General features: G+C 35.0%; 2 protein-coding genes across 2 annotated transcripts; both read right to left on the bottom strand.

The window, feature by feature from the left end:
* Positions 1-451: 451 nt before the first annotated feature.
* Positions 452-12148, bottom strand: LOC114240920 (ATP-binding cassette sub-family B member 10, mitochondrial). The gene is made up of 10 exons (XM_028171599.2): positions 11703-12148; positions 8905-9111; positions 8506-8708; positions 7293-7427; positions 6762-6908; positions 5803-6034; positions 4935-5212; positions 4145-4228; positions 2549-2704; positions 452-1623 (listed from the first exon to the last, which is right to left on the bottom strand). The coding sequence occupies exons 1-10, from the start codon at positions 12052-12054 to the stop codon at positions 1324-1326; spliced, it is 2094 nt and encodes a 697-aa protein (XP_028027400.2). The 5' UTR covers positions 12055-12148; the 3' UTR covers positions 452-1323.
* Positions 12149-14990: 2842 nt separating this feature from the next.
* Positions 14991-24729, bottom strand: LOC114240918 (Golgi resident protein GCP60). The gene is made up of 10 exons (XM_028171597.2): positions 24480-24729; positions 24116-24329; positions 21942-22010; positions 21117-21221; positions 20083-20367; positions 19240-19313; positions 18222-18410; positions 16545-16655; positions 15950-16071; positions 14991-15330 (listed from the first exon to the last, which is right to left on the bottom strand). The coding sequence occupies exons 1-10, from the start codon at positions 24622-24624 to the stop codon at positions 15214-15216; spliced, it is 1431 nt and encodes a 476-aa protein (XP_028027398.2). The 5' UTR covers positions 24625-24729; the 3' UTR covers positions 14991-15213.
* Positions 24730-25178: the final 449 nt, after the last annotated feature.

Here is a 25178-nt window from a genome sequence, read left to right as displayed (position 1 = left end):
TTGCAACTTTATAGGAGAACCATTTAAAGTTTAAAATTGAAAAAATATATCATAACAAAAAAACTTCTACAGCTATTTGAATGGAATAAGCTTAATTGAAATTCAATTAAAAACATCGAACTATTATACCAAATAAAATACACCTTTAATTACAAAGATAAATGTTGCGTATTAAGTGAAATGTCGCTTAAACCAAATAGCCTTTCAATTCTCGATAAGGTGAATGTCCTAGAAACTAGAAACATGAGGTCTCAGTCTGAATTTGTATATTACAAATACTGTCTCACTCTTCACACAAGAGCTCACTACTGTTTCGCGGCAAAAGTAGGCAGGATGGTGGTACAAGCATATTGGAGATCAATTAAACACATATCTTAATTTATATTCAATTTGTAGTGAGCACTTACCTTCATATTTATGTAGTTATTTTTCAAATTAATTAAAATGACGATTCACTTTCCGAAAACAACAACCATTTATTTGTTCCATGCGTAAATTTATCCATAACCCTTGTCACTCGACAGTTAAATAATATATATATTTATTTTAAATAAAATTACAATAAATTCAACAATTAAACAACAAACACTTTCCGCTAATATACAAAGTTTTCCTTTTCAAATTTTTCAACATGACGTACTAATTTATCGAAAAACAAAATGGACAATTTATAATAAGCAATCCATCTTATCCACGTTAAAACAATTTGGTCCACATAATAACCGAACGTTTAATTTGAAAATAGCCCAAGCGCACAGCTAAGCCAAGTAAATAAGACGTTTCTAATAAAATATACACTTGAAAACTAAAAATACGGGCACGGTCGGACCGTGAAAAAAGAACATTATGATGTTACACACATTGCCACAATTAACGAGTTACATGTTTACACACATTGCCACAATTAACGGGTAACATTACGTAAATAATTTAAAAACTAACATATCGTCGTTGCAAATTTGAAATCTCCTATGTGTATAAATGTAGTTTTCGAGAAAATCTAATAAAACTACCTCCTGAAAAGAAAAAAATATGCAAATATTTTTTTACCACATAGGATACTTTGATCTACAATAAAAAGCAAACCGCGACACTTAGAATTTTTTAAGATTGACGCCTAATAAAGATATGCAGATGAGAGTTTTTTCTGAGTATAGGTATTCAAAATAACTTTCATCAATAACATATGAAAACATCATTTTGGCTCAAAATGTCACTTAAGAGATTTTAAATTTGCAACGACAATATGCCGGGAACCGATTTAGTAGCCGTCAACAGATTTTGATCCTTGCTTGGACGTTTTTGTGATGAGGTACATAAAACTCATTGACTTTTCTGCAAATCCTTTTTGTCTCTCGATTTCGCGGTAAACGTTTGATGCGTTATCAACTCCCTAAAGAGGCCGTCCGGTTTGGCTACCAGCTCGGCGTAAGGTCCCGTCTCAACTACCACTCCATTCTCGAGCACAGCGACCTCGTCCGCGGACTGTATCGTGCTCAACCTGTGCGCTATGGTCAGAACCGTTCTAGACTTACTGATCTCTTTTAAAGCTTTATCAACTAAGTACTCTGAATACGTATCTAGCGCTGATGTGGCTTCGTCGAGGATCAAGATTTTCGGATTCTAAAAAAGAATACCATAGTTTAATACAAGATATAATTTGGTTCCTTTCGAAACTGTTTTCGGAGTTTTATTGATTAAAAGTATTTCATTAAAAAAGGCTCTAAGTGTGATTCCAACTCATTCTAATTTTATATATGTATTTTTTTTTACATTACATTAATTTAATTTTTTATCAACATATTATATTTTTATTAGTTCTAAATTGCGACTAAATTTTCAATTATCTTCTCAGTATAAATTAACTAAAGAATCTGTAGTATCTTCCTTTTTGGGAACCATTATGATAACAGAATAAAAAAAAAGTGTGTGTGTCCGCTCCGACGCACGACTGGAGTTTACTGGATATAAAAAATTAAACGAAACAATACGAGAAATAGTTCTATATTACGACAACACGATACACAACAGATTATTAACAAATTAACGAGACACAAAACAAACGACTAACAAATATATGAAAATACAATAATGAGAGAAACGCGCGATCAGTACGAGGCTTTGTGGCGGACTGCCGGCGCAGCAGCCCGGCGTCACCTGCGATAACGCGGCCGCGCGTTGGCTCCTGATTGGCGCGCGCACGCATCACGCAATCAGGAGCCAATCAGGCGCATAAAGCATTTCGTGTGACATGCTAGGCGCATAACGCATTTCGTGTGACATGCTAGTACGATTTTGGTCCCCATAATTTTCATACCCCGGGCCTATATATGTAAATCGATTCTAAAGGAGTAAACTCCAAAAACATTTCAAAAAAACATTTCAAAAAATCAAGTTTATTATTAAACGTGGCTATTTTTTACTGCCCTTGTAGCAGACGAGCATACGGCCCACCTGATGGTGAGTGGTTACCGTCGCCCATAGACTTCAGCAATGCCAGGGGCAGAGCCAAGCCGCTGCCTACCGTTAACAATAACTGATAAGTTACCTTAACAATGGCCCGTGCAATGGCCACCCTTTGTTTCTGTCCCCCGCTCAGCTGACTACCGCCGGCGCCTACCTCTCTGTCCCAGCCTTGCCGGGTGCCGGTCACTAGCTCGTGCAGATGAGCAGTGCGGGCTGCCACCATCCACGCCGGCTCGTCCTTGGTAAGAAACAAGCACTTCACTACATAGTATAAAACAAAGTCGCTTACTCTGTCCCTATATGTATGTATGCTTAAATCTTTAAAACTACGCAACGGATTTTTATGCGGTTTTTTTTAATAGATAGAGTGATTGAAGAGGAAGGTTTATATGTATAATAACATCCATTAAATAGTGTAGAAATCAATAATAAATTACAGTTTCCGAAGCGAAGCGAGGGTGGGTCGCTAGTTGCAAATAAAATATGTTTCATCGTATGCAACTGTTTCATATTTTTTTTTGTTGCTAAGTTGGGTGGACGTGCTCACGGCCATCTAGTGTTAAGCGGTTACCGGAGCCCATAGACATCTACAACGTAAATTCCGCCACTACCTTGAGATATAAGTTTTAAGGTTTAGGTTTTAGGTAAGGTACAGTTACAACGGCTGCCCCATCCTTCAAACCGAAACGCATTACTGCTTCACGACAGAAATAGGCGGGGTGGTGGTACCCACCTGCGCGGACCCTCAAGAGGTCCCCACACAAGTAAAATTTCAAGTGCAATCGTGTAATTTTTTATTACACCATATTATTCCTTTACCGTGAAGTAAATGGAGAAAATTTGTTAAGTACGTATTTCATTGAAAAAATTGGTACCCGCCTGCGGGATTCGAACACCGTTGCATCGCTAGATACGAATGCACCGGACGTCTTATCCTTTAGGCCACGACGGATTAGCAGGAGACGATCATCAATTACGCTTACACGATCGTTAAAATTGAATACAACAATCGGATCGGAAAAATCGAAAAATTCTCGATTTTAAAGTATGAAAAAAAGTTAACGATAGCTCTTTGGATATTTACTCTTTTTTTTTAAATGAAGCTTCTTTCAAACCTTTTTTTTTGGGTCAGATCGCTTAACCAGAGAGCTGCAGCGTCTCTATACATTTTTTAAACTTTGTTATTAACTTAACATTTTTGAAGTGGCAACCGGAGATCATTATAATATGAGTGGCGCTACCTTCGAGTTATGGTTCGAGCGCGAGCATGCAGTCTTACTGGTAGTAGGACCTCTTGTGAGTCCGCGCGGGTAGGTACCACCACCCTATCTATTTCTGCCGTGAAGCAGTAATGCGTTTCGGTTTGAAAAGCGGGGCAGTCGTTGTAACTATATTGATACCTTAGAACTCATATCTCAAGGTAGGTAGCAGCATTTACGTTGTAGATGTCTATGGGCTCCGGTAACCACTTCATACCAGGTGGGCCGTGAGCTCGTCCATCCACCTAAGCATAACAAAAAATAAAAAGTCTCTTACCTATTAGAATACAGACGCTTAAAAGTAGCATCTTAGCTCTGCTTGTATTGTAGATAATTTTACGTCAAGCTAAAATCCGTTATCTAATTTATATTTTTTCTCAATATCACTAAAATACATAATATATGTTTTTTATAATTACCTTTTCATTTTGTACTTCTTCGTTTTCATCTAAAGCTCCGTATAGAATATTTTCCTTGACTGTTCCACTGAACAACACCGGTTCCTTAAAACGTATAACGTTACGGTTAGTGCGATAAATTGAGAATCATTAAGAACTACCGTTAAGGCGTAACAAACAGATTTATTTGTTAAAGCGCAATATTTTTAAGCTATTGCATAGCTTTTATCGCGGGCTTTGAGCGCGGCGACCGAATCAAGAAATTCTGTAACGAAAATAAAACCTAACACCCCCACTCCGCTTGCCGTGTAGCTCGCGTTCAACACATTCACACGTTGCGCTTGTGTAGTGTTTGTGAATAAGCGCGCGGCGTGACGTCGCACTGCATGGGCATCATGAAAAGTCTGCCAATCTCTCTCTCGCGCGGTCTAGCTTATGAATGTGAAGGGGACAGTTAATGTTTTGCTTTTGTTAATGTTTATAAACATAGCGTGGTCTTATTTTATCATTGTTTTAATATTTAATTATCATTGTCTAATTATAATTGCATAAGTTGATAAAAAGTGCTATGCAATAGCTTTACCGCGGCAGTCCCCGAGTGCCACACGTGTTTTTTTTTTGTTTTAATTAGTCAGATACAATGGCAGCTCCGGCCTTCAAACCGAAACGCATTACTGCGAGCTTGATTTTTATTATACGATGTTATTCTTTAACCGTGGAAGTCATAGCATCACTATTATTATATAATCATGATTAGGACCCGTTAAATATATTTTTTTGTGTGTGTAGATAAACGGGAATGTTTACGTACTTGACCAACGTAGCCGATCAGACTCCTCAACCACATCGGATCTAATTCCCTTATGTCGACTCCATCGAGTAGAACTCTACCCTTATCCGGGTCGTAGAGTCTCAATATAAGCGATGCTATGGTGCTCTTCCCGCAGCCAGATCTACCGACAAGCGCAACTGACTTCCCGGGTCTCAAATGAAGATCTAGTCCTCGTATTAGAGGCGCATCGTTGTAGGAGAAATGTACTTTTTCTAATATTATTTCGCCGTTCGGTTTCTCTTTCGGTATTAAGCCTCCTGAAAAAACGAATTCATTCTGTGTAGAATTCACGATGATCAAAAGATTCGTACTGTATTAAGAATTTTCAAAGCGTAATATTTCTTTATGTTTGACAAAATTTGCAAAATGTATCACACGTCATTACGGATCCTCCCGATCCATTAACGGTGCTTTAAGTTTTTTTTTTATTGCCGTTGTAGGCAGACGAGCATACAGCCCACCTGATGGCGAGTGGTTACCGTCGCCCATGGACTTCAGCAATGCCAGGGGCAGAGCCAAGCCGCTGCCTACCTAGGTACCTCAAGGTCACCGTCCCTACCGAACACGTCGTTTGCGACGAAGGGCTCAACGAGTAAAAAACCCACAGACTCAGCCCACTGAGTTTCTCGCCGGATCTTCTCAGTGGGTCGCGTACCCTTACCGGTCGTAGATTCTGCGAAACACTGCTCTGGCTAGGGCCAGTATTAGCAGCACCTCCGGTTTGAGCCCCGTGAGCTCACCTACACGTTAGGGTGAAACTGAAGTAGCCTCTCAAGGCTATCAGCATTGGTAGGGAAAAAAATGAATGAACGACCGAATGAATGAATGAATGAACTGCTTAACTAACCTGTGACAGGAATTTTGGGCTCCCTATCAATGATCTCCCACAGTCTGGTCGCGGCTCCCATGCCCTTATTTAGTTCCGTGTAGAAACTACTCAGTCCACCAATACTAATCCCCACATACGCAGCGTACAGTAGGAACGATGTCAAGTTTCCGACTGTGAGTTGCTCTGTCGCCACCATGCCTCCTCCGTAATATAAAACTAATATTATTATAGTATTTCCCGCGAGGCCAGTCTAAAAATATGTTTTCATTTGAATTAATCTAAAGCATTAACGAAATACAAACAATAAGTTATTCGTTTACTAATTTTTTTTTTCATCATAATTTGTACCCTAAAATTATATAAATAAAAATTATGTTGCTCTACGGTTTAACAAAAAAATCGCGAACTTTCTGGAAATCGTTGTATATTAAAAGCATTCCACATCCATCAGCCCCGAGCAAAGAGTTTCATCTGTATTATGTGTGCCCAAAACACATAAATAAAATTAAGTGCACCCATAGACCAGATACCAAATACCTTTCACAAACTCCATCTACACTAACTCCATCGGAGAATTAAGACGACTCTGTGTCGAAAAATAATCACTAGATCATCGCGGTTTTCATTACAATGTAATATAGAGAATTTCAATAAAATTTGATGTTTTAAATTTAAATATGTATTAAGTTGATGTTTTTTTTTATTGCTTAGATGGGTGGACGAGCCCACAGCCCACCTGGTGTTAAGTGGTTACTGGAGGTCATGGACATCTACAACGTAAATGCGCCACCCACCTTGAGATATAAGTTCTAAGGTCTCAAGTATAGTTACAACGGCTACCCCACCCTTCAACCCGAAACGCATTACTGCTTTACGGCAGAAATAGGCAAGGTGGTGGGTACGTACCCGCGCAGACGCTCAAGAGGTCCTACCACCAGTAAGTTTGTTTCACAATAAATTAATAGTTCATTTCTCACCAAACCGTAGAAACTGCCGACCGCTAATGACTCCTTGTAAGCCAAATTCAGTAAATTTTCAATCCTCTTTGCATAAGATTCGCATTCCTTAGGCTCCTTGCTAAATGCTTTCACAGTCTTTATGTTTGATATTTTTTCTTCAGCAAGCTACAAATTAAAATTAACATATATAATAGCGTATTTAGTAAAATACATTCCACTGTTTAAAACAGACTTTGGCTTCATTTTATTTTTGACAAATAAAATTTACATTTCACTAATTACTTATTCTTTCCTTCGTTATATACGAATGTTCTTTGTGAAACTAGTTTCACTGAATTTACATATTTATATATTTGTTTTGTTTTTTAATGTTAATTTTAAATATTTTAGGTGCCTCAAATTGAATGACGGTATTCGAGTGGAGGTGTGTATCGACTTTACTCACTGTTTATTATGAGGTAATCTATGCATCTACCCTGATATAAAACGTTAAAACTCTTTACCATTACGAAACTAAAATGATAATTATTAATATTTGTGGTAGCATACTTCGCTCGTTTCCGCAAGTGAATCTTGCAACTCCCTTGTGATCCCACGAACGAATCGTCCATATATAACAGCCAACATTGAAACAGGCGGTACCACACACAATCCGATCAACGCTAATGAAGGCGACATGTAGAACTGGAACAAATTATGAATAAGCTAAGAAAAGAACTTAACCCATAGACACAACCCACTGTGTTTCTTGCGGGGTGTTCTCAGTGGGTCGCAAATCCGATACGGCGGTATCGGCGAAGCATTACGTTGCTAGGGCAGATGTAAGCAACGTCTTTTAGGCTGAGCCCTGTGAGCTCACCTACCAATCAGGGTGAAACTAGAATAGCCGCTCGAGCAGAGGCGGATTATCCGTAAGGCAAACTAGGCACGTGCCTAGGGACGTGTAGTTACAAGGGGCGCGCGAGCTCCGAATTTTTAAATAAATAATGAAAATAACATATCGACGATTAAGAACTAAATGCTGATCTGTAATTTAAACTATTGCACAAGCATCGATATACTCGTATTATGCAATATTGCGGATTTGTTTGTATTTCATTCGCGCATTAGCGTAAGTGCAAGGGTCCTGGTCTACTAAAGTCTAGGGTTTGCTGATACAACGTCATCGTAATTACAAAAACAACTAGTTAAAATTTATAAAATTATGATGGCCATTTAAGGCCGGTACAGGGGCGCCGATAAAGTGTTTGCCAAGGGCGCTCTGGACCTTTAATCCGCAACTGCGCTCGAGGCTACTGGTATCTTAAGAATGAAAAAATGGTGCACAATTACAATCGAATACACGTTTCTCTCGCTTCCTAATTAAACAATCGCGATTATGTTTCGAGTTGATCTCGTCAAAAGACCACCAAATTAGAACCTTTAATACGAATAAAAAACAGAGGGCGAAAAATTAAAAGCAGTGAAATTTCATGAATGTCCGGAATCTATAATGTACCTTCTGATTACTAGCCGATAGTGATTACATAAGCTCCGCAGTTGTAAATTAAAATTCATTTACATTTAATTAACACTTGAGCAATTCAAAGTGACAATTTTAATGTATTACAGCTGCCGAAAACTAAATCAATACAATATAATTTCCGTTGCATTTTATAATGATCATCTACTTTCAGTTTTAAATAATAATACATACGATTTATGTATATAATATGCAGCAATCAGATTTTCTTAAAATACAAATAATATTTTCAAACCTTACCATCATTCCTGTCCCAGCCCCAACCATAAACAAAGACCTAAGGCCGTCGCTAACATTTTGACTGAGATTACGGCCCACAAGCTGTGTATCTGCAGATAATCTGTTCACTAGTTCTCCCGTAGATGTTCTTCCAAACCACGCCGTTTCTTGTTTTAAAATCGCACCATAAACTTGTTTCCGGAGAGCCTGGGTCATCCTTTGCCCTAAAAAGTAACATCTATATTTTATCTATAATATTTATAAAATACCGCCAATAAATATGTACACTTATTTTCGTTAACTGAGATACTTACATTTATACCCGATTTGTTTATTGCTATCTTTTCTAATGTTCTATTTTGAATCTTCAAACTTTTATTTACTATCTATTTATTATCATTTGATTAAATCTATTCTCACCAGATATGGACATCAGGTAAACTCTTCCAAAGTTACACAGGCCTCCTATTAAGAATACCCCACAGAGCATCAGACATAATGCATCGAGCTTTTCTCTAGCAGCAGCTAAGTCACTTGTACTATTGTATATTATATCAAGTACCTTGCCAAGAGAAAATGGTACGGCCATCGTCACACTTGATGACACTATTAGGAAACCAATGGCACCTGAAATTAAAATTTAAAGCTAAAATAGTGAATAAATATCATTATTGTCCTTTTAGAAAATTATTTGCATACTTCACCACTATGTTAAGGACACAAGCTAAAATCATTATTTCAGATAAAAAATAATTATTTTTAAAAAATCAAAAAAGTCTACCTGAATAGCTGAAATTGATAAGTTACAACAGCATCAAGTTTTGTGTGTGGTTTAAAGTGTTTTAAGTGTGTTTAAAATCATATCTTATACTTTATCATTTTTGACTCCAATCATTTTCAAATTTCATTCAAATAATATCCAACCATTTTTCATTCAAATCATTTTATTAAATAACTAGTCAGGTCATAAGTATTGTCACACAGTAAAAACTTTTCTTTTAGAATGCTGGCCACAAAAAAGTTTATTGAATTCGAATTTCGAATTGTTTATGAAAATAAAAATGTATACTTTTAGAATTTTACACATTTTTAAATATGGAGTGGACGCCTAAAGAAGACCGTGTTGCAGTTATTGCGTTACATCGTTGCGTTTACGCGCCAATTCAAATTTTTAACATACTGAAAAATTTGAATATAACCAAAAGATTCGTTTATCGTACCATCAAACAATACAATGAAAACTCTAGTGTAGATGACAGGTCAAGAAGTGGTCGCCCTCGGTCTGTTAGGACTCCAGCAGTGATAAAAGCTGTGAAGGCGCGAATTCAAAGAAATCCCAAATGTAAGCAGAAACTGTTGGCCCTTCAGATGGGGTTAAGCAGAACCATGGTGAAAAGGGTGTTAAATGAAGACTTAGGGCTTCGGGAATATCGAAGAAAAACAGGACATCGTTTGAATGCTCGTCTAATGGACCTGAGACTGAAGAGATGCCGCGCTTTGTTAAAGCGGTACGCGGGAAAAAATATCGGGAAATTCTTTTTTCGGATGAAAAAATTTTTGCCCTAGAAGAGAGCTACAACAAACAAAATGATAAGGTGTACGCACACAGTAGTGAAGAAGCAAGATATGGCAACACTTAGAGGAAAAGGCGTGCTCAGAACTTTTTGGCGGGAACGAGAGGAGTGCAGTTGTGTGATTTGTTTTATTTTGCCTATTTAGTGTTTCTTCGGGTTTAAATGTGTAATAATGGTGGTTTATTAACTGTTTAATATCTGTGAAAGTGCACAAATGTGGGAAAATGAAACAAAGCTGCTGGACGTAACTTCTCGGGTTCCTCCAAAAAGTCCACTGAAAAAATCTCAGTAAATGACCACCATTTTACTGCGATTATATTTCATCCCATATCATCTCATTTCATTAAATTTCATCCCAGTTGATTAATGTCTCAAATTAATCATCTTCATTTCATTTCACTCCATATTATCATTTTTCATAAAATTAAGAATATAAAGTAAAATAAGACATGACTTAAAGGTCTTAGTTACCAGGTCATAAAATCTTTAAAAAAAAAAAAAAAAAAAAAAGGCGTGCTCAAAGCCTCATCCCAATTTGGAGTCACTCAAGACATCCTTGATTAAGGCAGCCGCCGATATTGACATGGACCTCGTTCGTGCTGCGATAGACGACTGGCCTCGCAGATTGAAGGCCTGTATTCAAAATAACGAAGGTCATTTTGAATAAACTTTAGTGTCATAAGAATCTATGTTTTGTTAAGTTCATTTTGGTATATGAATGGTTACATAATGAATAAACTTGTTTCAATTATTTTACATTATACATGTGACAGAATTTATGACCTGACTAGGTATATACTATTTGTTTTTTTGGAGAGAAGGGTGTTATTTGGGTGTACACAGGTAGGTTACACCATTTTGGATATATCTGGCCAAAAGTAGTCTTAATTGTTATTTCACTAAAATTGAGATTTCAACATTATGTCTCAAGGTATATTTACATATATGGCTGAATTCAAAATGTGATATTTACGCATCCAGTGACAGGACAGCCACCATATAATGTAATTAAAACATAAATTATTTCTTCATTATCACACAAAAGCAAATCTTGCTTATTTCTTAAAATGGTCATGTGATCTGGTTCAAAGGGAGAAATGGCCACTTCTTCTTTTTTTCCTATTACCCTCTGCTGGGGTGTAGAGCTCGAATGAAATTCTTTCATTATTAATAAAATTAATATTTAATAAAATTAATGTTAACAATATTAACACATTAAATTCAAGTTTGGTAACTAGAATAGTTATCAAACCATGCCAGAAAAAGTATGAGCTCTAGAGCATTTTTAATAAATGTCTTTCATTTATACTAATAATGAAAATAAAAAAAAATTCGTTTAATTGTTACTAAAAAAGATGATCTGATCTTAATTAATGAATGAATACATTTCCTGCTTTATCTTAAGCTTTTTTTAGTGTACCCAATTCAAATCAACGGTGACTGAATAATTTTCAATTTCATCTTATTGCCCTATTTGTGAACAGACCTACGAAAATAAGGACTTTTACTTTTACTTATTTCTTAACAGAACCATGAAACATCTAATTTCTTTAAATAAATGAATAGACTCTGCATTACTTGATGCATAGATAGTATTTAAGACGTCCATATAGTCTAATAGAAGAAATAAAACCTATTACTTACCAGTTAATGTCCATTTTTCAGGTTCAGCCAGTCCAAGTAATCGTTTTAGTTCTGAAGTTTTTAATTTTACATTAATTTTCTTGCCCGTTACTAATGTGGTTTTATTTTTCAAATTTTCAATGGGTTCTTCATTTTTTTGTGCATCTATCTGGCTAGTGTAATACCTTAATTTAAAATGAAATGCCCTATTTTTATTAAGAAAAGTCCTATCACAATTTTGTGTTTTCGGTTTGTGACTATAAAACCTGACACCACACTGATAACATAAATATTTTTTGTATTGAATTTTGTGCCATAAATTTGTATGCCTACTAGATATTTTCAGTTCCAAATTTTGAAGAAGTCGTAACATTATAATTTTACGAAATTTTATAGTGTGTACAAAAATAATAACCCAATTTGACAGTGATTAACTGCTGTTGTTGTGTTTTTGACAATCAATTTTGACAATGACATTTCAAAATAGAAATAGTGCGATAGCTCAGCCGCTCAGGATTTTAGGTAAAAAGTATTTCTCATTAGTCTATGATCAACATAACAATATTATTATTATATTGTTTTAAAATGAATCTATTAATTCCAGAAATAGTAACAATCTCACAAACACAACCAACCAAATACAAAAAATATATATTTTGTGGCATCTTTTTTATTTTATGAAATATAATATATAATTTTACCGATTAATTAATTTGGCTTTTATTAGCTGTAGAAAAAAGGGTCAAATTACACATACTTCATCGTGGCTGCAGAGATAAGATTGCCCAGTTTACCAATGCTGGTATTGGAGTCGGGCTGATAGACAACATTTTTAAGTATATATGTAGGTACGTAACGGAAAACATGTTACGGAACATAACGGACGACTTCAACGAGGAAATTAAACCTTGTAGCACAAATCAAATCCACAAAATGAATTTTGTGTAATTCCTGGTGGTAGATAATATCGAGGCATTTTTTTGACACTTATTAAACAATAGAATCTTTCATTTGCCAGTTCATGTCTCGAGGTGGGTGGCGCATGGCGGCATTCACATTGGAATGTCTATGGATCTTGGTAAAAACTTAACCCCATAAACCCGTAATACGCTTACCCATGTATGTAGTTAGTTTCATTTGAAATAGTTTGAATTTAGTGAGTTTTTAAATTGCTTAAATATTTTTTTAATAATTAAATCGCACGGAAAGTTAGTATTTTCAGATATGAAGCCTCGTAAAAAACTAGTTTCTTGTTTAAACTCCCTTTAGCACGAAATGCTTAATGCAAATGTTATGTTACTATGTAAATGTTGTTAAGTTAGAATGCACTTCACATAAACACAGCCCGCTGAATCTTTTCAGATCATCAATTTCATCAAATCTTTTCAGGGGGTCGCGATTACGACCCAATGGTAGATTCTGCGTAGCATAGCTCTTGCTAGTGCTGGACGCTGGTGTTAGCAAATTTTGTCAGGTTGAACCCAACTGCCCGTCTGCGCGAAGCTGGAATAGCCCCTTTAAGACTACCAGCGTATAGTTAGGAAATCGAATATGTAATATCTCGAAACGACGATACTATACTTATAATATCGAGATATTACATATTCGAGTTAAGAGAAACTCAGTTAAATAAATACACTTTCTTTTTTATTCTAGCATAATTAGGTGAGGAAACGGACCTATCGTAAACACAACGACAAATTTAATGAGTACTTTTTAAATAGCTTTGAATTAATAAATTTTTTACTGGTCATTTTACAACAAATTAACGGTAGGGCGAATCGGAGACGTTTAATTAATCGAACGAATCGCAATCGATTCAAAATTACAATCGAGTTCGGGATGTTCTCGTTCTTAACCACTCAAGTACCAAGATGTTTTTTTCAGACTCGCCCAACACAATAATTTAGATATTCTGAAGCATGTGTGCATAGTAGGAACATTTTGGTAGTTCACAAAGAGTCCAACATCTTCATAGCAAAGCTGCATCGTGTACCTCTTTCTTTGTCAATTACTCCCACAAATATATTTCACTATATACCTACTAATCATTACACTCGTCAATTTGCGTTTACATATACAAAACAAACACCTATACAAAAATGTGTTTATAAATAACATCACTACATTTTTTTAAATGCTAACAATAATACTTTGAATACGTTGTGTGACATACATCAATGTATAGGTAGGAAAAGTACAGTTAAGAATTTTTTTTTTTCTTTTTTCAATACACTCTCTTTTTATTTAGTAGTTCCAGAGAAATTACAGTTATATAATTATATGAAGGTTGATTCCAAAATGAAAGTAAGTACATACATATACCTACATAAGTTGCAATACATTAAATTAATAAATTTTGATGTGTCAGTGATGACGGTCGTATTTCGATCAGCACAGGTGCACACTAATACATTTTATATGTTCCACGGGACATGCTCCAAAGATATTTTGAAATAAACAAACGATCTGTAATTCATCATTAAGCCGCTGACAACCGCATCCTGTATCATTCAATCACCCATCGATCATACTGTGCTCATTCATAGTCAGTTCAAAAGAATGAAATGCGCTCCCTAAGCGGGGATGAACTATGTCCCTGATATTGTTGTTCCCCGAGAACAGCAGTAACCACTTACCATCACGTGAGCCCGATGCTCATTTCTACATTCGACGGTATTAAAAATAGGACCAGGCAGATACGATGTATAATTAAATTATTGTTAGACTGCAAGCGTGGTACTACCATCCAAAATCCAACTTTTTTATATCATAGAGGGCACGATCTCACGACTTTTACTTTTACCGTGGAGCAAATATTTTGATGTCACAATATTTGATGCAATGGGCGCTTACACAATGTGGACCGTGAGCATGTCCACCCAACTACAGCAATAAAATGTAGAAGTTGTCTAGTTAAAACTTTACAATGCAAATTATATCAATGCGTGTTTTTTTAAACAATATATTTTTAAATAATGATAGACGCTTTTACGAAAAATAGCTTTTTTCTGTTTCATTTTGCTTATATTAAAATACAGTCGACTTAATAGATTATAGAAAGTAATTAAATTAATTAAAATAATTGAATAGAATATAAATATTTAACAGTAATTAAATATTAAAACCACATAATGGCACATAATATATAAAATTTACACGCTATTTTGATACATTGCGTTTATAAATGTATATTTTCCTCTGAAACGTCATTAACATCAAGCAGTTCAAAGGTTTCGTTAAAAAATATATTTAATTTTCATTAATACTTGATTAATTTTAGTTTCATTACATACAATAAAACAATAATAGTATATATTTAATTTATTGCACATTGTTTGGTGTCATCTTTTCTTCTCTTGGAAAATTGACAGTAGCTGCGTATAATTATAGAAAACATTATTCATATTGTCTATAAACCCATCGCATTAAATAATATTATATTTAAAGGTAAACTTCATTACTTTTCGACGTTAACACAACTACTTTCGCGTGTCATGGTTATAATATTTCTAATACATTTTAAGTAAATCTATTGGGTGTAATATACTTTGTAATACAATGTTTTCGATCGCCAAAGACTGTACGTATTATCGAACTTAAGTAAATATACTCCTTCACCGGGATAAGTATGGGAGCCCGCGTATACCTGAAAAATAAATAGAATCGAATTTATTGTATTTAATTTTGAATACCAAATTGCGAACACATCAAAATATAACAATTTACGACACGGATGTATACAGTTTAAAAAAAAATTATATGTATATTATCATATTGTCCATTTAGAAAACCTTGGCAGCTCTTGGCCTATATTCAAGTTCTGATTCTATTTCGATTATGTTTTAAAATAATCAAGGGCATGTCTAAATCTATATTAATATATAAATCTACAGTAGTTTTTACTGTTCCGTTATAACGGGACCATGCATCCGATTGACTTGAAACTTGGTATCCATGTAGAAAAGACATGTACTTAATGGATAGGCTAATATTTATATCAGTGTTGGACTCCCTACACCAGTTGCGGGGGGACAGCGAAGCGGACGGGTACAGCTAGTTAATATATAAAACTCAGCACCAGTATGGGTCGACCATACGTTTTGTTTTTTTTGATAATGTAATGGAAATAGTAATAGTCCGCCAGCTGTCCTCCGGTAAACAGAACAACTGCTTATGCTTTTTTTTTCGATTATGTATAATCCGATTATTTTAGTAACGGTCCCCTTATATCTAGTCTAGTTCACATACAAACATGGTATACAAACCTCTGTGTGACAGTCGCGTCGGAAGACCGGCACCACGAGGCTGACGGGCGGCCTCACCGCACTTAGCACTCGCCTATCGCTGCCCAACTCAGGATCAGAGTTCGAATCCTGAACCGTAAGTTCTGGAAACAAATAAAGATTAAGCGGTATGATAATTCGTCTTTTCCCATTAAAAATGTACAATTTCCAAAAATATTCGAAATTGAGTTTATATGCGGAATCATTTGGAATCACCAGTATTTTTCTCATAAATACTGTCATAAGTCTGTCTGTTTAGTGTTAGTTTGGTTTATTTAGTATACCTATATTTTGACTACTAACTCCTTAAAAGACAGATAATTTAACTGGTAAAAAATTAAAAATAAATGCTACAAAGATGATTATATTAAAAATATCACATGTTAAACCTTTAAAACACTCTCCTGTAAAATTAGTAAGTTTTGAGATTAAACAGTTTTAATGCGAGAAGACGAATTAATTATTACTCATTCATTCTATCCGATCTGTGAATTGAAAACGACCAGAAAATGAATAAAACAAATAACTTTATTAATACCACTGTACCACGATGATTATTGTTTTAAATTAAAATTACCTTCTTCACCGTACACCTCCTCTTCTGCTTCATCTTCTTCGTCGCTTTCTGACACGTGAACCGTCACTTCTGAAGTCGGAGATTTGCTCCATTCAAAATAAAGACCGAAACCTGAAAGAAGTAAACAGTTTTAATTGATTATTTTTTGTCTCATAAAACAGCTATGACCTAAATTTCATTTTTTTTAAATGCTTATATTGTTGCTAGTATGTCGACTTGAGAACGGTCTGATTGCACTTTGAACGTAATAGCTAATAACATTTTCCGCTAAGCCTAATCAGTGTAATTCATGTATGTATGTAAACTTCATGCACTATAATAATATGAGTTAGATTGCCTTCTAGACTGCTTCAATTGTCATCAAAAGACACTAAAGTTGTATACAATGACCATTTAGACTGGGACTGTAAATGAAAAAAAAAAAATTATGATCCACATTAAGCGACTCCATCCTAGTGTAACTGTGTTATAAGTTATAAGGATCAGAAACATTTACGAAACAAGAACATGTAGGTGCACTATAGCACACACAGCTCCAATACTGAACACGAGGACACCAACAGGAAATGTAGTCGATTCCTGGTATGAAAGTCTGATTTAGTAATAAACGAAGTGATCACAAATAGGGCGATGTGTTAAAATAAATGCGACCACCAGTAGTGTATTGTAAGCTCTGTTCACGCATCTGGAATGCTGAGGATGTCGATTCATCAAATTATTGTATCTGTATTTTGTTATTTGTATTATTATATTGGTATTATTGTGTAAATTTTCGCAACCAATTAGAATCGAGTTGTGCGTGACGCTAGAAACGTGTGCGGTTGCTATTGGATAAGAATACTGTTCCCTGACCCCACTATCTTATAAAACTGTACGATTGCTAATTCAGAGTAAGCACGTCAAATGGTATTTAAAAAAAAAACTTTTAATTTCACCGAAAGCAATCCTCAAGTCTAAAAGAAAATAAAAATTCAAGTACAGCATATCTATTGCCGCTACAAGCCCACATGGGTCGGTCCCAATAGCCTGCTTGTTTCTATCGTGGAGAATTTACGCGTTGCATTTTGACTGGTATGGAAACTCGTTATAGTATACAATAAGATATGTTTAAACTTTAAACATGGATGGTAACATTAACATTGTGATATGTATGAATTCTGGTACATACTTAATAGCAAGGCTTTATTTTTTTTGTAATTCAACCTATGCTGGTAGCCTTGAGAGGCTATTTCAGCTTCATCCTAACATGTAGGTGAGCTCACGGGGCTCAAACCGGAAGTGATGCTAACACTGGCCCTAGCAAGAGCAGTGCTTCGCAGAATCTACCACCGGATCGGAAACGCGACGCACTGAGAATATCCGAAGAGAAACTCAGTGGGCTGTGTCTATGTTCAATCATCTAAGCTATAGGAAGTTAGAAATGTTTTTTTTATTGCCTTTGTAGGCAGACGAACATATGGCTCATCTGATGGTAAATGGTTACCGTCGCTCATGGACGTCTGCAATGCCAAGGGCAGAGCCAAGCCGCTGTCTACCATTAAGTACTCTCCGCAAGCCTCGTTTTAAGAAGGACATGTCATAGCGCTCGGGAAACACCGTGGAATGGAGTTCGTGGCAGAAAAGATCTTTGGAAACGCACTGTCGATGAACGCAGCGGTTTTAGTTAAAGATGCTTACCAATATCATATTTATCCGTGGCAAACTCCCAACAGATACACCTGGCGCGATGATGCGTAGGAACCCTTATAGTTACAGTTTCTCCGTGTCCCACAGTCAACATTCCTCCACTTGACCGAGCCGAGTCTTTGAATTGAACTATTTCATCACGAGTCCACATGCGCGCATCCTCTACCGCTGGTAGACCATCTGAATATTATATTATTGAAAGTTAAGCGACAGAAATGATTTAAAAAAATGTCCTAATACACTGCAATATTTGCATCCGTGTATTTTTGTTCATTTTATAACTTTTTTTTTTTTAAAGAAGATTTACTTGTGTCCTGGCGGCTTTTCCAGTTTCACCAGGATAGGTGGGCGAGCAACGGCTCATCCAGGAGAAGTGGGATTTGCTAACAGTTGCCAGAGCGCCTCCGAGAGATACCTAACTGCTCAAGGACAGCTGCTTCGCGAATGCATCTATGTACGGATTGGGTTGCACGAGTACGGTTACCAGAGTCCCAAAGTCTGCTTAGAGTGTTAAGAGATAAATAACAGAAAATATGCCCTAAACATGTCATTACGGATCCTCCCGATCCATTAACGGTGCTTTTAGGTACCACAAGCACCGGTCACCATCCTCGTAGAACCCTCAGTGAGCTCACGGAGCTTAAACTGGAGGTATTGCTAACACTGGCCTTAGCAAGAGCAGTGCTTCGTAGAATTTATAACCGGATCGAAAACGCGACCCACTGAGAAGATCCAGCGAGAAACTCAGTGAGCTGTATCTGTGGGTCAATTTACACGTCGAGCCCTTCGTCGCAAGCGACGGATTCGACTAGAACGATGACCGGCTAGGGTAACGATGATATAGCCTTTGAAGACTATCATCATAGGAAGACGAAAAAAAAAAAATATAGTTAGCAAAAATGTTATTTGCTAACTGTAATACACAGTAATATGTCGTATTGCAAACAATGCCTCCTGATTAATCATCGACATTAAAGTATTTAATGTTTAATAAGAAATTTGTTATTACCATCTTCAGATTCGTCGTCTTTATAGACTTCGGTGTAATCGTTTGGATCCGTTTTTTCTAAAGTCTGCATTGACCTAAAAACAAAATATTTAAAGATAGAGTTACTCGAGAAAATGTAGAAATTTATTAAAAAAAAACTTCGATTTTTGTACTACATCATTTGTAAAGGTTGACAAGATAACTTTGAATGATAATGACGATTCTATGTAATACATAATGCAATATTTGTCGATTATTATTCCTATAAATATAAGCGATGATGACCATCCACAATTAGGTGAGCAGCAGTCAACAAAATTTTGCAGATCAAACTAATTTTTAACAATGTTAAAACAGTGACTTAATGTAATTTTTATTGGTATGTACTATGTAGGTATTAAACCTATGCTTAGTTTTACGATTTTAAATACATAAAATTTAAGACAATATTCTTGTTATTAAGATATTTTGTGGTCAAAAACGATTGAAGAACTCAATTAGCTATAACATTCATCATATTAACCTGTTAAACTATTTTAATCAAGTCTGTAACTAGTGAAAATACAATAATAGTGTATAATAATATATCGGCGGCCACCAGACAACCTTGAACAATTTACTGTGGTGGGCAAGGTAGAAGGGAAAAGACACGCCGGCCGGCCACCAAACCGTTGGTCAGATCAGATAACTGCGCTCACTGGACTCTCTGTTGCGACCACCCTGAGAGAAGCCGAGGACCGAAGGAAATGGAAGCTGATGGTACAAAGAGCCACAAAGGGCTTTCAGGGACACAACCTTCAGCAATGAAGTATGCGACTCAGAAGAAGAATAATATATAGTATGTATGGAATCAGTGGCACTTACTTGTTGTCCACAACAGCGACAATATCAGTTTCGTTTAAGTTGCAGTCTTTCACCATTTCCTCTTTTTTAACATTTTCACTCTCTGTGTCATCACTTTCGTTGAGTATGGTAGAATTTGCTAATCTCTGATCTACAGCTAGCTGCTTTATATATTGTTGATAGTGTTGATCTTGTAGTTGCCTAATCAAAATGGCTTGCTGGTCGAAATTACCAGGAAACTGTTGTTGGGCATATTGTAGGAACTGATCATACGTTTGAGCGTTTAAGGCATCCTTTATCCTTTGCCTAAAATGAAAAAGTAATATGAAATTTAAATGAAATATAGGAGATCTTATTGACAGAAGAATTAATAAGAAGAGAATATATCTGGCTATATAGAGTTATCTGTCTGCAGTACGAGCACTATCTTTGCTGTACCTAAAAAAACTTGAAATTACCAGAAAGCATGTTTTTAACGTATTCTATTTTAATTGTTACTGGTGGTAGGACCTCTTGTGAGTCCGCACGGGTAGGTACCACCGCCCCGCTTATTTCTGCCGTGAAGCAGTAATGCGTTTCGGCTTGAAGGGTGGGGCAGCCGTTGTGACTATACTGAGACCTTAGAACTATATCTCAAGGTGTGTGGCGCATTTACGTTGTAGATGTCTATGGGCTCCAGTAACCACTTAACACCAGGTGGGCTGTGAGCTTGTCCACACATCTAAGCAATAAAAAAAAAAAAAAAAAATTTTTATATAATTATATTCTCTTTCCAGTAAAGTGTATTCTCATTTAGAACTTGTATGACTAAATTTGCCAGCATTATTTAATGAAGTATCTGTTGAATCATTCCAATGTGAAATTTTCTGATTATATTTTAACTGTACTTAAATATTGCCCATATTCCCATTTTGGGGGTGGTAAAAATACTAAGCATGCTGATTCATACTTATAAAATTTTCTGTAATTAAGGAAATTTATTTTCTTGTAAAATTTATTAATGCTTTTTTTTTCTTTTTTTATATGGATTTTGGAATTAAATCAAACCTACTTACACTTGTTGTTCTTCCGTTATTTTATTACTTTGCTGCTTCTGTTTCTCTAGCATGACTCTATTTTGAAGTTCGATTCGAGATCTTTCTTCTTCTTCTCGTTTCAACCTTAAAATTATTACCTAATAAATCAAGTAGACTGGCCAATGGCTGTAATGTGCCTCCAAAATATATTTATAAAATATATTGTTTTTATCTTTCAAGCAATATTATTTACGAAATTGCAGTCACAAATTAAAAATTGTGTGTAAAATACATAATATAGAATCTGGAAATTTCTTTTAGCTTTAAAACAAGCTGTTTTCTTTTAGTCATAGCGATAGGCACAGAATTTGGTCAATTAAGTTTAAATTTCGTTGTTAGGTAAGACTTCAATGTAATTCTGTTATCGATCTCATATTTCTACAGCATTTACTTGAAGGAATCTATCAGTTCCAATCTACCAGCTTCAAACAAACAGGTAATGAAACAGGAGGTAGGCTTTTTGGTGTGCGTAAATTGGATTATAATAAACAATTGTGGTTTGGACCTCATGTCTCAAGGTGAATGGTGACATTCATGCCTATGGCCTCCGGTAACCTCCACACATCATGTGGGCCCCGAGCTTGTGCACCCATATAAACAATAAAAAAGTGAGGTTGTGGACTCTTTCAACAGTCTATGGAAGAAAATAAAAAGTTTAAATTAAAAACAAAAACCTAGCCAATGTCAGTTTTTTAAAGCAAACTCTAAAAAAAATAAAGCGAAGATTTTGTAATGTGCCCCAAAAACCAAGAAGAAACAAAGACATCAAATGTAATAAAAAAATGGTTAATTTTTAAAACTTACTCTTGTTGCATCTTTTGTTCCTTGTCCTTCTGTATAGCTTCCAAATATGGCTTGAACAATGGACAAAGTCTGTTGATAATAAAACATCATTCTCAATTTACAACTAGTAAGTTTACAAATTATTCACATTTTAGGTCGACATAAAATATATGAGTAGAATAAATGAATAAATAGAATAAATAATAATGAACAGAATAAATATTCTCATTATCTAAAACTCTGGTAGGACACTGAACTGATTTCAAAGCTCTATTGGACAAGCTCTTGTCTAACACAATTTATATAAATTCAATTGTAATTTGTAGATATAATAGACTTAACTAATAGAGTAGATATAGCTTTACTGTTTAGTAGATATGACAAGCTCTTGTCTAACACAATTTATATAAATTCAATTGTAATTTGTAGATATAATAGACTTAACTAATAGAGTAGATATAGCTTTACTGTTTAGTAGATATAACTTTACTGTTAATTTAAATTTACAGTCAATCCAAATAACAACAAAAATATTCTAAGCAAAACTATGAATCTATCTGTTTTATTAAGTTAAAGGTATTAAACCTGTAAGAGTACACATTGATGTAATTTTTCATAAACATTTAATCAGTCTAGTCAGTAAAGCTGAAAACCTTGACATATTGATTTCCTTCCAATATTCAGGAACAAAATTATAAAAATTTGTTGAACCTCAGCCTCAGTCTTGATCTGAGTACTCAGGTATTACTGTCCTGGTCTTCTTTTGTTTTTTTACTTATTATTATTATTGTTAAATCTCTGTTGATATATTAAAGTAATGCATGCGGTGATTGCCTCTAATTAGAGTTGCAGTTATCAATTGCTCTATACATGTCAATGTTATTTTATGTCTTACTGTAAACCCTGTTGGTAATCCTTAAATATATAAATAAATAAATATGTTTTAAAAAAAATTATATCACACATTTTCCATACTTTACTGGTGCTGTGGTCACCAATGACAAATGTGAAATTCTTCAACATTTTAGTATTGTGCTAACACCTAATTTTCTATAACTAAAATTATTAACACCTGTTTCTTTGCACAGAACAAATGGTGTCAACATTATTTAATCATATCTATCATATCTATTTATTTCAATGTACATGAGGCTCTGGTTGCCATCATACAGGAAATCCTTGTTTGGGGCCAGATGACTGTGTTTCACTTGTTCTTGTAATTAATTAATTAAATATATGGATATATTGGGTTGCAAATGTAGAAGTATATAAGGTTATTATGTCAGAGGCTCATAAAAGCACATATTTTTGTATTTTATTTGTTATAAATATATTTTTTATCGAACTACTGTAAAGGGTGCTAGGCTCAATTGCATTCATAATACTTTTGTGTTGTACTCAAGTGTCATGAGAGTGAAACCACACAGGATCTAGTAAGAATAAAAATAAGGAATTTAATCTATCAATGTTAAACAAATTCCATAAAGATTTTATCTTTGACTGTATGATTTTTTTGTTATATGGCCATATAGAATTCAAAAAGATAGTCTAGTAAATAAGTGATAAAACAGCTGATACTGACATACATGGCTGATGCTTTAACTCATTTTACAGATAAGAAAAATACACTTAAAAATATGGGTTAAATATATTGTGTGAGCTATATTATTTTTGATTATTCACAGATAGGTTATGACTGAAACTAATTTTCTCCAGGTTATCAGTGTACACAATCATCCTCCTGCTAATTTATTGGTTTTTTAATTTTTTTATTGCTTAGACAGGTGGATGAGTTCTCAGCTCACCTGGTGTTAAGTGGTTTAAATCAATACACACTTTTTAATTTTGGAAACTGTTACTTTAACGATTAAGTATTAAATGCAATTTAAAGTTCTTGTGGCTTGACACATCTAGTGTGTATTTGGGCATGGCAGAATGTAAATCCTTCAGGCACTATTAATTAATTGACATATTAAATTTTCTACAGGTTCAGAAATAACTCTCACAATAAAAGATAGATATCATGTAATTAGTCTAACTAAAAGGCATTGCATAATTACTGATGGCAGGGCACATTTTCAATGTGAGTGACATTTACATTTTGATGTCTATAGAGTACAATAACTTAACAAAGAATGTGCTACGAGCTTGTCCAGCAATATTAGGAATATAAAACATATTTTATTAATTCTCACCTGTCTAAAGCATGGACAAAGCCAGCCATAGCCTGTATTTGAGACATTTGACCTAATGCTTGCCAAGCTGCATGCCTATCTCTCCCTATCACATCCAAGACACCCAGAGGTGGTACAGAATTAGGATCAAATGGACCGTGCGCTGTTTGTTGTGTATAGGCGACCAGTTTCAGCCTGTCTTCATAGCTAAGATGTATTGCTTTTCCTTCCTTTTCTAAAAGAATAAAATTTTATTTTAGCTTTTTGACATTTTTATATTAGGTTATATATCCATACCTTGTTTTCCTTCTCTAATTTCTAAGATTATCATATCAGAATCATTGTTTTGATAAATGTGTGTAGCGGTAAGTTTTATGCCCATTACCTTTATAGAAAAAGACTCCATGTTTATATACTTCTTTTAGGGGCATTCCCCACTTCCTTTCTTCACTGTCGACAATACCTTGATCTGTCTCTAGCAATACTTTTTCTGGATTAACTTTTAAATTACTATCGATTTTACTAGCCATCTTATGTTTTTCTGACAGACTGCTGTACCATAGATTATACACTTAATATTGTGCTGTACGCATTAAAATCATAGACCTTTTTTTTTGGTACTAAAATCATAGACCAAAATAAACCACAATCTCTGCTTTTACAGCGTAGTTTCATTTTTCCAAATGGAAAGACGAAGGCATCACACCATACAGCCTAATTTTTAGTATATTCTGTTTTATGAACTGTTCACTAACTGTTGGAGTTTGAAAATGTAATGGCAGGCAACACTTGACACATCATTGCAGATTTCGAATATTGGAATTATTTTAAATGTTTTAAAAAACAGATGATTGTCTTCTCGTAAGTGAAGTCAAGGACTTCTCATCTAGACACGGTCAGAGCAGCATCTAAGAGTTTTATAAAGATAATAATTTTATAATGGTGTAACAGTGTTCAAAGTATCTACAATATAATTATAATGAAGCAGTGTGTTTTTAAATAGCCCCTCATCAACCTACAAAACCCAATCCCCTCAAATTTAACCGTCCAACACTAACCACAGAAAACTGTAATGTATCTGCGG

Source organism: Bombyx mandarina, chromosome 18 (genome assembly GCF_030267445.1).
Source record: "Bombyx mandarina strain Sakado chromosome 18, ASM3026744v2".
Lineage (NCBI taxonomy): Eukaryota > Metazoa > Arthropoda > Insecta > Lepidoptera > Bombycidae > Bombyx > Bombyx mandarina.
Note: the sequence above shows the minus strand (reverse complement) of the source record. Positions and strands in the feature narration are given on the sequence as shown.